The 13,184-nt window shown below is 34.3% G+C and overlaps 2 protein-coding genes across 2 annotated transcripts in view; both read right to left on the minus strand.

Annotated features, from left to right (window-relative positions):
- Positions 1–7,356, minus strand: part of ERR (estrogen-related receptor) — a 333,703-nt gene extending 326,347 nt beyond the window's left edge. Inside the window, exon 1 of the mRNA XM_071597615.1 lies at positions 7,251–7,356. The gene's annotated coding sequence lies outside the window, so the exon portion shown is untranslated. The remainder of the gene's footprint in view (positions 1–7,250) is intronic.
- Positions 7,357–10,040: 2,684 nt separating this feature from the next.
- LOC139699048 (microtubule-associated protein futsch-like) overlaps positions 10,041–13,184 on the minus strand; it is a 57,982-nt gene continuing 54,838 nt past the window's right edge. The window contains exons 25-26 of the mRNA XM_071598051.1: positions 12,685–12,825; positions 10,041–11,447 (exon numbers count right to left, since the gene is read on the minus strand). Of these exons, the coding sequence (XP_071454152.1) occupies positions 11,413–11,447; positions 12,685–12,825 (176 nt within the window). The 3' untranslated portion in view covers positions 10,041–11,412. The remainder of the gene's footprint in view (positions 11,448–12,684; positions 12,826–13,184) is intronic.

Genomic DNA, 13,184 nt, shown 5'->3' on the forward strand with positions numbered 1-13,184 from the left:
AATAATACAATCACTGATTTCAGGGCAAATTTCACATGACAAGCCACCGAGTTGAGAGATCACTGAAAATGTTTCTTTGCATAACTCAGTTTAGATAGTATTATTAATTCATTAAGGCTAGCCCATTATAGCAGGATCAACTGGTATGAAATAAATGGTTAAAGGCAAAAATATTGTCTCAACCTGTGATTGAAAATAGGGTGACTTACATTTGGGCAGCATTCCATATATTTGTACATTTGTTAACTTGGAAAGTAAAGGATTAATGGAGTTTCTGACTTCCACATTTATTTCAGTTAGGTCCTATATACATACATATAATTTCATAAACGTGTTTTGAGATGGATTAAACTCATTGGGACCAGTTTTTATATCATTTAAAAATTTAAAGTTCCCCTCCTCTCTTATGAGAAGTTTGGATGAAAATCCACATTTCATTAGGGTATATTGGTGACACTGAAACAATGGAATTTTGCATTTTTAATGCTTCAACCGATACATAATGTAAATAAGGCATGGATGAGGTTTTTAAAAGCCAAAAGCAAATTAACTTAGATAAAAAATACCACCTTTTAATGTGGCAGAATTTGAATCTACCTTTTTATTGGCCAGTATGTGCCTGTAGGCTACATTCCATACCATATGCCTGTAGGCTACAGGACTAGCTATAAACGATTTTTAAGGGTGCATTCATCAGAGTTTCAAGTGACTAGCTGTTAACTGCAATCATGAATGAACCTGTATAAGTAAGTCATCAACATTGTCCATAATCCTTCATAAACCTGATGATGACGCCTAAGTGTTGAGAAACTAGTTGTACGTAAATAAAGAACAGTGGAAATATACATTGTGTTCTTCATTTAATTGTCCATAATTTCTGCACATATCAATCAGTATTTTAACTAATTGGTATAGCTTTGAAGCCAGCAATCAACACAGCTTGTTTGTTCAAAGGTGAAATTGGCTCTATTAAGTTCATGACCCAATGCAAGAGATTATGAAATAAAAACAGGACTGTTAGAGCGAATTTCTGGTAAGTAGACGAGAATTTTCACTAAAGGAAAGGCATGCATGTACTTGGGTCCACTTAACCTTGTTCTCAGGAGTATATTTCTTATGAAGAAAAGACTAAATTAGAAAATGGATTCTATATCTCTAGTATATATATATATACTAAGACTATGTCGTGAGTAAATACACATATGACAATTTATAAAACATCACATCAAACTAAACTGATCAAAATAAGAAGTTGTATCATCGTTAATTTGTGGAAATATTATGTTAATTATTAAAAATTAAAATTAATTAGTTAATTTACCATAATAATCTTCCAACATTGTTGACTAAAATCAAAACCTAAATACATATATATTAAATATTTAAAATAAATACAGTATTAAGATTTAAATCTCAGGTCATACTACAATGCATGTTCCATTTTTGGTACCAGGCTCTTTACATTTATTTCTGAAGAATAATCAATCACAACATTATGGAAATCTATGTCACCAAGGGGAAAGCAAAATTTACTTTTTCAATATAATTCATTTAAACTTGATGAAATGTCATTCAACTGTTTTATTCATTTAATGATTAATTACCTTTACTGCCATAGCAAATGTAATTTGAATGTGAATACAAAACCCTCAAAAAAATAGCTAAAGAAAAAATCTTAAACTCTATAACTGTTGGAAATAAAGTCTACATTGATCTGAACATGAAACAGGACTTGGTTTGGTTCTGCTCCATGCTATCTAGTAAACTGCACAATTTTGGCAATAGCAAACTAATAATCTTTTTGCCATGGTAATCACTGATTTTTAATCTCAGATAATTGGAAATAAAACCTGATTTAACTGCTTGTAGCTGAGCTAATATTCATGCAAAATAAAAATCTCAATTAAGTTTTAGCACTAGCCAAAATCATGGGATCTTTTCAGTAGAGGCTAGGAAAAAAATAAATAAACAATCACAGCTGATCATTGACAGGTCTTGTAATTAAACTAAGCCTCAGCCATTGCTCAAAATGTCATATATTAACACTGACCCAAAACTGATATCAGAATACCAATGATTGCATCTTATCAACGATCCTATTTCCTAAGGTTTCCAATTTCTATGAATGAGGTGGAAAAGAAACAAACTGTCCTTGAAGTGCTGTTTACATATATACACTTTTAAAAACTATTTTAGGTCATCTTAGAAATGAAGTGGAATTAAGCACACGGAGAGTAATTTAAAAGGAACATTTTAAGTTTTGCAACATCTGATACGGGGTACACAACCCAGGTTTTGCTGCTCTATGAAATCATCGGTGAAATATACAAAAGAGTTGTCACTTGTATAGCATTTAAAAAACACACGTTATGGAGGAATGTGGTGATACTCCTAAGTGGGAGATACCTCAGAGAATGAGAATCAAAGGGCTTGGCATGTGGCGGAGTTCCTGGGGGAGGAACACGGCAGGTAATTTGGAAAAGCAACCTGTGCACAGTGGCAGGTGAAAAAGATGAATGCGACCAGAGAGAGGGGAGGGGAGTATCCTGCGGAGCTGAGAAATTCTTAATCTATGTAAAGGTAAAAGGTCAAAGATAGGAGAATAGAAATATTATATGTTGCTGAAAATTACACAATCATTCTGTTCACATTTTAAAATTATTTCCTGATTGAGAGAGTCCAGCCATCTTCACACATTTCTTTCATCCACCAAACCATAGCCCTTGGACTCATATTCCCTTAACCATTACCCTCTTTCATTCCTTCAATGATGTCCCACCCTTATCTTTGTATATACTATCCTTTGCAACACTTCTACAAATTCCACCTGATGATGGTGTAGAACGTCAAAATCTGGGTCTTGTATTAAATATAGGGGAAACCTAAGTGTTCTATTTATTATGGCTTCCACAAAGTAATGCCAGGAATCACCTACTTTAAACAGAAACTGTTTGAAAATACTTCTCTAGCAACTGGAAAACCACTATTCATCCACCAAACTTACTGTAACACCTTGTAAATAAAGAACATAGCCCAAGAAGATTTACAATGCAACAATTTCAGAGTGTCAAAATCATTCACAGAGACCAGGATTTTTACGCTCGGATTTTGTTGAATTTTAATGCATATTTAGCAGTTGACTCCATTAGAAGTTACTATTGCAGCATCTGCCGTAGTTTCTTGGAATTTGTCTGAGAAGATTTTATCACAGACATTAATCTTAGTTTTGCTTGTGACTTCAATACACAACAATAGATCTATTTCTTTCTTCAGACAATTTAATCTAAAAAACTACTTTCCATGTAAAAGACCTAACCAGTAACCCTAAGAAATCTAGTACATACACCTAATCAAATTGCCCATATCTTGCAAGAATACATACACTGGGCTAACCAAACACCAATTTTGCATTACCTTCAAGGAACATTTAGCCCACTTAGATGCAATAGACCATAAAATTACAGAATCAGCAAATACCTAATTGATACACACCCCTCCAAAACCAACTCTAGACTTACTTCCTTTATAAATCAATCCTAACCACCACCTTGAAATGCTATGAATGTACCTCATCTCTCAGAGTTTGACAATTGCTCAAATTCAGACTTAGGCTCTGTTATCTCTGGGCCACCTCTTCCAATGATCCTCATACAGTTAACCTACTCTCAACCACCTCCCTCTCTCTAGATCTTCCACTTGCTTCCCTAACCCCTTTCACTTTACTTCCTTGGGATCAGATATACAGTCATTTTGAAATCACACTGATGAAGACGGAATTAACATGAACACAGCCTTTTGAACACCCATTCTTATGCTTTTCAGAAAGAAATGCAAGTGCTATCAACATCATACTGGTCCTCCAAACACCCACTACCAACAACCTCCAGCGAGAGAGCAAGATCAATGAATAAACATTCTTTTTCAACCCTTAATTTTCATTCATAAGACTCCTTTACTCTTTCCCCTCTTCACAATGGATGGCTAATGACTATGCCCCTATTAAATCTAATGAAGTTGCGAACATCTACATGAGCCAGTTGTAAAAATGACCAAGCACCTCACATGACTACATCACTTGCCTTCTTCACCCAAAATCTATGGAAAATATTAGTATATATAAATTATTTACAGATGAATAAGTTGAATTTCAACAAAATAATATTGTTAATTCAAACTGATGTGAGGGAAATATCAGTACTTCTGCCAACTAAGACTATCAACAGAAATATTTTAATATTAAAATAACATTTAATTTATCCCTTGGTGGTGTGCACTGAATACAAAGTCAAGCGCCACCAAAACTCTTTATCTTCAACTGACAAATTAATGAGTGAACAGGCAAAAAGAGGAAATTAGGCCAAACTAAACACACATCCTACAGGCATATAACAACACAGCCTACTAAAGGAGATAAATGATATTCGAAATTACTTCCTGTAACTCTGCCAGATTCCAAGGTAATACCTTCCAGGGTCAAAAGCATGTCCCAAAAAGTGTTCAGTCAACTTATGTTGTTATTCATACGGTTGAATATATAAAATATTTTTCTCCCCAAATTTTTTAAGTATCATACCCCGTAAATTATTTTGTTAATCATGTTTCAGTAGGCCCACGCCACTGTGCCTGATGGATAGCGTAGCCCTAATTCCTTAACTAAGCATAATATTATTACATTCACTACCTGAATAATACAGAGAGAGCTTCACACATCTTTCAGGTTGGACAATCAAGGTACTACGACGAATGATGAAAGAGATCAGGATTATATGATATCCAAAACAGAAATATTTATCGAACCAATTGATCAAACTCATAAAGAAGCAAATTAGCTATTATCCAAAAGATCTAACAACTAAATAAGATGCTGAGCTGGCAGGAGAGAGGCTCAGTTCATAGATTAGTCAATGACCATTGTGCTGTACAGTAAGAATCAGAAAGGAGGCTAAACATGGGCTTAAAGTTTTTGTATGTTCAACATAGAGGATGCCGGAGAACCATATTAAAGAATTTCTTCTGGATGTGGTAAGAAGATAAACAAGAAAACGGCATAAAAGAGAAATAACTGCGTAACCTGAAGGTGAAGTAAGATCTGGTGCTTTCCTAGTGTAATTACTTGAAGTTCAGGGGTTCCATATTAGCATGGACCACCTGTTCTTCCACCGTGTCAGGGGTTCCATATTAGCATGGAACCCCTGACACGGTGGAAGAACTGAGAAACCTTAATCAACCTGAAGGTGAAGTTTGATAAGAAAAATGATATGCGCACAAAGGAGGTATGAAGTCATCAAAATTCATGAAGGACACTTCTTAATGTTTCATAACTATTTATAGTATACCATTAATTAGTAAACTAAATTAACTTATACATCCCAGCAACTATAAATCAATGAACCAAGGTTGAAAAGATCTCCAGAAGGAAAAACAAGTGGGTACAGGAATGTAATTTGGTGTTGTGGAGTGAATAATGGTGGCATTATGATTGCCACTCCAAGAATTATATGAATAAACACATTTCAAACAAGATTTTAACAGATGAAATTTTGGACTAAAGTTATGCTCTCCCATGTTTTAACTGCCGGCAGCCTTCTACCAATTAAACGTTAATGAGCACTTAAAAAAAATATTACTTCAAGAGGATACATAGAAAATAAATATTCTGAGGTGACTTGTACACCCTAACGATTATTGTTCGGGAAATACAGATAGCAGACTAATAATTTTTGCCCTCTTGAGTTGGTGACCGTTTTGTCTATGTATAACAGCTCTACTTTTTTATAGCAGACCGTGTGATGGATTAGGCACGTTACGGTAAACTGAATTAGTTCTACCAGCTTGATAAAACTTATTGCATTGACATTTGATGTTGCTGCAACTCATACCTTACCTGATAACGATTGACAACGTTTTAAAGAAGTTGTGACTGCATATCATCGCATCAAAACGAATTACGGATGAAAGACTTGATATTATCGTTACAGGTGAAATTCGTATGCAAATACGGTGAAACATAAAAGAATTAATGAGCCGTCAACCGATGGAAATGACACATTCATATTTGTCGAAATACGGAATGAAATTTGTACATTTATCTTCGGTACTTTCAAAGGGGTTGTTCGCCGATTCGCTCCCCTCCCGATCCTGCACTACTGCATCCTGCTACTATGTCAACATTTGCATCACCAGTTAGAGCCGTAAGCATATTTAAATGACTGCATAACGTAAGCAAATCACAAAACACTTGAATAAAAATTTGAATTCAATAAGTTATCCATAGAATTCAAGAAAAATATATAAAGAATAATTTCATTAGTATCGGTTGAAACTGCAACCACACACATTTCGTTAAAGGAAAATGTGGCAACTGCGGTGACGATGAGACTCGATTACTTGAATAATTATCCCAGTATATGAGTTTACAAACCTCAAACTCATAAAGGGTAGATTCAGGGTTACCTCCTGTGTCCTTGACCGAGGCTGTGGCCTCCCATATTGGAACTAGAAAAATATAACTGCTCTCAAGATCATTATAAATTCAAATTATCAGAGTTGTTTTGCTAGAATTCCAGCCTCATGTAGCAATAACCCGCAAAGCATTAAAGTTGACAAAACGCATGCTACCACAGGCACTTAGTCGTCTAATTTGTAATTACCTCCGTCGTAACATAGTTTGCTTCTGTAATAGCGAGTGATTACGTTTGATTCGGGGTGTAGTGCGAATTAAATAGTTGACGTACAACCATAGGACCACTAAGAGCAGAATGCACGAAAACAGGACTCGGTGAAATGTGATAAGAAATAACACTTTCCAGCTTTGATAAACCAAGCACTTACACGCCGTGGAACATTTAACAATGCGCTCCTTCCTCTCAAAATGTTCCACACGATGCAGTGTAATGAATAAAATACAATTTTAACTTCTGGTTTCTAGTTTTATTTCACATTCCTATACACAAAGAGTCATAGTCCACGAACTGAAGTATGATTTGATGATCTTGGAAGCAAAGTTTCAATTTCATTTGAATCCGGTGAAATGTAAAAATAACTCAACTCGGCTTATTGCATTCTCCAACGTAAATAAGTTCAAGTCACATTAACATTTATTCTTGAGCAAGTATTGAACAACGAGCAAAATAAAAAAATAAAACAAACACGTCCTTGACACAAGTTAGATAACGGCAAGTTTTGGGCGCAATTCCTTAACCTATGTGCTAACACTAAAAGTTTTGATTGATATAAAAAAATTTACTCACCGACGAGAATGGGCTAGTAGACCTTGAGGACACACATTTTTCATCATAAACACAATCAAAATACAACTTGTCCTTGGAGAAATGCAGTTCAATTTGTTTCCTGAAGAGAGCAGCTCTAACAACGAAATTGGTGGAATCGGTTCATCTGCAAGCGCACGCGTATTTGTTTAGTTGGACCATTTCTAGTGATCTATCACAACAATATCTCGACAATTCCTTATGAATACACCTTCTACCACCAACCTTTTCGGAAAAATCACCATGTATGGCATACGTGACTTAACTATAACACTTGCCACCGATCGACACAGCCAGATATTTTAGCCGATTCCAATCCGGTTCTGTATAGAATGTACTTATTTCAATGTTGCTTAGTATTCCCCATAGCCTTTAATATATTAGTTCATGGGCAAAGAGAGTAATAATATGCAACGCCGTGTTTGTTTCTATGCATTTCTATAACAGCCTTCGTGAATTAGGAACTGGTAATGCCTTGGTTTTGAATCGGAGGATGTGATAACGTCTGACGTTGATAACGTCTTAACTAATATTAATTTTGATATATTCTAACTTGCCGACAATTTTCAGGGATCAGCGTGACCACAGTCTAACTCGAGGGAAGTTTAATATCATAAAAAATCAGTCGGAAGAAATTAGGCACATGGTATTGACTTACAGAATGAGTTCTTGTGCTTGCCTTGGAGTGATCAATTGAATTATTGGCGAAAAGTTTATTAACACCCAAGTACAATAGGTATTTGGAATGATAAATCATAATGACGACAAATTAAAGCAGCACCAGCTCATAGGTCGTTGGAGTATAGAATGAGAAATTACATTTTTGAATAATTTCAAGACGAGTTTGGGCGCTTTAGGATAGCATATCACCTTTGCAAAGATGGCCCATGTGACGAAACAGTGGTTTCAAATGGAAAGAATCTTTGATGTATCGGATTATAAATTTTTGTGGCGTAATTATTCTAGGTACACTTCAATGAATTGCCTTCTTTGGAGAATATAAGTTATACATTGCTTTGCGTAAATGGATACCTTCGTACATTGTGTCATTCATCCAAGACTAGGCAATCAATGACTTTTTACTGCCTCTTAAGTACGAATGTTATATTCTCATCTCAGGCCCCAAATGTTTTGGCTCAAGATTCTGTAATTCCAAACTAAGTCAACTTACTTTCAATTACTTTTCAGTAATACAATATGGTAATGTTAAAATAGAATAACAAACACCTTGTAAAGGAATTAATCCTTAGGCTTCCATTGTTCACAAATTACACGTAATATTAGAGAAGTTTACTGTAGCGGTTAATTGATGTAATAGAGATATTTAAAATGGTAATCAAACTTAGCTAGTTACATTTTCTTTCCTAGAGGTCATTCAAGGATTTGAGGCATGACTTTCGACCATCAAACCTCATTTGACAATGTTTGCTAATACTAAAAGTGCAAATGTAAACCATATAATAATTAACTAAATTTGAGGAAAATTGAAGGAGCTTTTATGTTTCATCACAACCATGTTACTGGTATCAACCTTGTATCTATACTAATTACAAATGAAGAGAGTAATTTCTGAATATTCTCAAATCACTTCCAAGACTTTCATATTGTGATTTGAAAGAGATTCAAAAGTTTGCTTCAAGCATATAACACAGTACATTTGTGAAAGGAAAAATAAATTATATATCACTCAATTAAGTACTTTGATGTGAATATTTCATTTCGGAGCAATATGAATGACTGCTTCTAAGTAATGGTAAATGGCTTCTATATACTAATGTAGCTAAATGCACCACTATTACCACCATTTTTTAATAAAAAAAATAACTGGTGCTTGGTAGCTGTGGTATAAGAAAAGAGTGACATTGGTCCAGATTTGATGCTTTGTAGAAACAGAAACACTTCGAAAAGTGAATATGCACTGCACAGGTAACCATTTCTGAATGTTCAATTAAGATTTTTTGCGGACTGATTTTCATCTAAAAACATTCTATGAAGGGCATTACCATTCATAGGGAGAATATGAATCCCATGGCGAAATAACATCTGTTAATGATCAAATAAGAGCACATTCCCACTAATTAATTTAATACCAGATAAAAAATTATAAATAGATATTTATAGTATATATAATTCTTTATCAAGTGGAAAAGTACTATTATTCGGTCACATTCCAAAACCACAATATCGCACCTGAAACTAAGCTAATGAACATACAAGTTTCTGGTCATTACGTGATGCCGATAATCAGAGCTCATTTTATGCTAGGATGTCGCCTTTTAAGGTTTTGTTTTGGAAAATTAAGGAGTGTGTATAATGTCTTAAGGTTTTTTCAACACATTGGTGATTTTGAATTATGATTACCAACAATTCTACAAATATATAATCCCGTCCTGAAACAGCACTGCATGATTTACTACTTTCACTTGTATCTGGTACCATTCTTCATCTGATATCATGTCGACTCTAAATTTAAATCAGCGAGAAAAGCAAAAATGTGCTGAACTGCATTCATATAAGTAAAAATTTAAATGAAAGTTAATTTCAAAATAGCAAAACAATTAAATTTTAAGAGCCACCACCCTCATCTTCTACCTTAGCATGAAATGAAACAGGATGAGGGCGATGTAAATTGTTATCTCAATTGCTCATGCTTGCACATAAAATGAATGAAAAATGTATTGATAACACAAAATATATGCAAGAATAATGTGAGGCGAAAAACTCAAATGGCAGAAATTTTCATATCTAGCCATTTAATAAACCAGAATATTCTCATTCGATGGTATTTTTACAAACATCAGTATAAATATCTCAAATGCACCAATTGTGAAAGGGAGATTAATTCTGTAGATTTACAAAACTATTTGAGTGAAATGGCTTCAATATAAAACAATAAAATTTATATTTTTCAATAGGTAGGGAGTTCAGTTAAAAAAAAAACATCTCCATCACAACAGTGTAAAGTGGAAACAAAAAATTGATCAATTTATACAACCACAACCTATGACTGAAATCACATTAACAGCTACATAAAAACATTTAGATCATAAAAACAATGGGGCCAACTCAATTCCAGTTTCAACACTGCATAAATAAATAAGTTGGATCATGCCTTATACAAATTATGCATGTCATTAAAGGAGTAGAAAAGTAGACAAAATACAAAAGCAACATGGTCCTCTGATTCAAACCAAATTCATTAACTCAAGGATGTGGATCCTTTATCGTCAGAAACAAGTCCCATTTCATAGAACACAAGTTATTTCTCAACTCCTTTTAAATAATTTCCTTATTTGCGATGAGCTTAACATGTACAACTTTACAATATTCTCAACACTTTAAAACATTTTTACAATACTGCTGCCAGAAAATTACATTACCCTGAAGGTGATTGCTGCAGTTTCTCTCATATTTCTTCGTTGCCTTGTATTGCTTCATAATACAATAGTTTATCAGAATAATTCATATGTTAACTGAACAACTGATTCTCTGGTGTATCAATAAGGACAGTATCACTATATACAATGACCATGAAAATATTTTTTTCTGTATAAAACTACATTAATTTTGAATCACGCTTCAGGAGGGGCTCTAACAATATTTAATTCTAATTTTTGAGGCAACTGGGGTTTTTCTTAGACGACCACACAACTATCTCTAAAAACAATTCACAACTGCATGATGCGAAAACACAAATTAATAACCTATTAATTACAACAAACATATCACACAATTAAGGGCTTGGGGGGAATTCATGATACAGAACAAAATGTACATTTAACGTTCCTTACAAAGGAAGGCAATTATTGGGAATCAGGTAAATTACAGTTTGCTATCTTTGAACTTCAATTTCAAATTTCAGACCCTTAACCATTAAAGATCAAGGGATCCACAAAAGGGGAGACTATAATCATGTATACACATCCTCTCTTCTGTCCATAGACAGGATGAAATTCATCATAATTTGCCACCCACTTAAGTAACTACCTCAGTAAATTTCGAATCTGAAAGTGTCTGCAAACCATTATGATTATAAATTGTCCCCACATTTGGCATGTGTTTCTGAAGTACATAGCTACGAGAGCACTGCTTCAAGTATCACTGCACCTTTGGCTTGAACAGGAAGCAAGCAGAACGGCTACCATCATGAGCATGCCACTTCATGTTTTGCTGCCTTTTCTGTTGAAATCAAGATCATTAACAAATTAATCAGGTGGATAATTGCAGATGAGAAAAAATGAAACATTTAAAATTAATTTAATTATTCACTCAATATCAATGCACACATCCCATTTTCATTGGATGTACAAGAGATGAGCACATCACTCCAAAATTAAATAAGCTGAGTCCAGACTCGTCATTTAGACATCTAAATTGCCTGATTTAGGGTGAACGCCATCATGAGGGATGTCCAAAATCGTTAGGCAGCAAGAGGGCAAAAATTTAGGCACCTATTTTATCCCCAGATTTAGGACACAAGAAGTGTATTCTAAATATACCATATTGCAACCCTATAATTCTACATGCTAAAAGCAGGACAACTAGCTGAAGAATAATATGCAAAAATATAAATGAACTACAGAGGACACAAAGCATATCTAAAAATTATTACTGACAAGGATTAATGACTGAAAAATAAACCCCAAGTAAAATGCCATATAATAAGATAAAAAGTATTAAATTTTTTAAATGTAATACTATCTGACCTAATAATAAAAGCAAAATATAAAAAAACCAATAATCAATTATTAAACATAGCCCGATAAGATCAAACTAATACAAAAATAGTACCAAAAATCACCCATATTGCTGAATTAAAAGACAGAAATGAAAACTTTAATAAAAGACTACCGAATGAATTGCAAAGTGAACTCAGAATTACACAAAAACCATTCTGCAGTTTTTCAACAACAAAATTTGTTTGCACAATCTACGTCAAATTCGGACACCATCTGTTTATTCATTATTCTTAGCTACCTAGATGGCAGAACTATTACGTAGGGTGTCAAAACTCAAGCTGCCTTTTGTTTAGGCGCCTAACATTTAGGCACCTAAATCCATGTTCCCTAATGCCTAATGAGTCTGGATGCAGCTATAATAGAAATTCACACAAAAGGTAAAATTATTCTCCATGAAAACTATTCGTCTGGTTTTCCGGTCAAATGTAACATAATCCAAACACCTCAAACATCATTACATTAAGTATTGAGTGTTATAGTGCATATTCCCCCCCTCAGGGCTGTTTTACTGCACTGGTTGTTAAATTGATATGTATGTGGATAGAAAACAGCGTATTATACATAAATGTCATGAATATGCAAAGAATTGCAGCCTCAAAATGTAAGTAACTCTAAAAGAAAAGTAATTTTAAGTTTAAGTATGCCACAACATAATAACAATTAACTCCACAACTTACCTTCCCTCTCTCGCCTTCGCAGCTTTTTTCTTCTCCGATCAATGCAGGCCAGCTCTGCTTTGACAGACATGTATGTTTTCCTAAGTTCCTGCAACTTCTGCTGCAGAAGGGCTATCCTCTGAGTGCCATCCAATTCTGGATCTACACAATAGCAACATACATCCAATTTTAATAACACCGCACAAAATTTGAACATATTTCAATGAAATATACATTAACATCTGTGATATTTTGAGCAATACAAATGCAACACCTAATCTAGTCATGAATTGGACTCCTTGGATTATGTTTACACAGTGTTTGGCGTACATACGAAAAATTTCTTCTACATACGAAAAAAGCTCTTCTGTTAACTACAAAAGTCAGTGGGTCTCTGATGAAATTCGTTGGCTTTCAAAGAAAATGAAAGATGCCGCAGTGTATTACAAAAGTAAATCAAATCCAGCAGATCGCCAAGAATACTCAGTACTCAAGAAAAGTTATCGCCAAACCTTACAGCA

Source organism: Hetaerina americana, unplaced genomic scaffold (assembly GCF_022747635.1).
Source record: "Hetaerina americana unplaced genomic scaffold, ioHetAmer1.1.p SCAF_9, whole genome shotgun sequence".
In the NCBI taxonomy this organism is placed as follows: domain Eukaryota; kingdom Metazoa; phylum Arthropoda; class Insecta; order Odonata; family Calopterygidae; genus Hetaerina; species Hetaerina americana.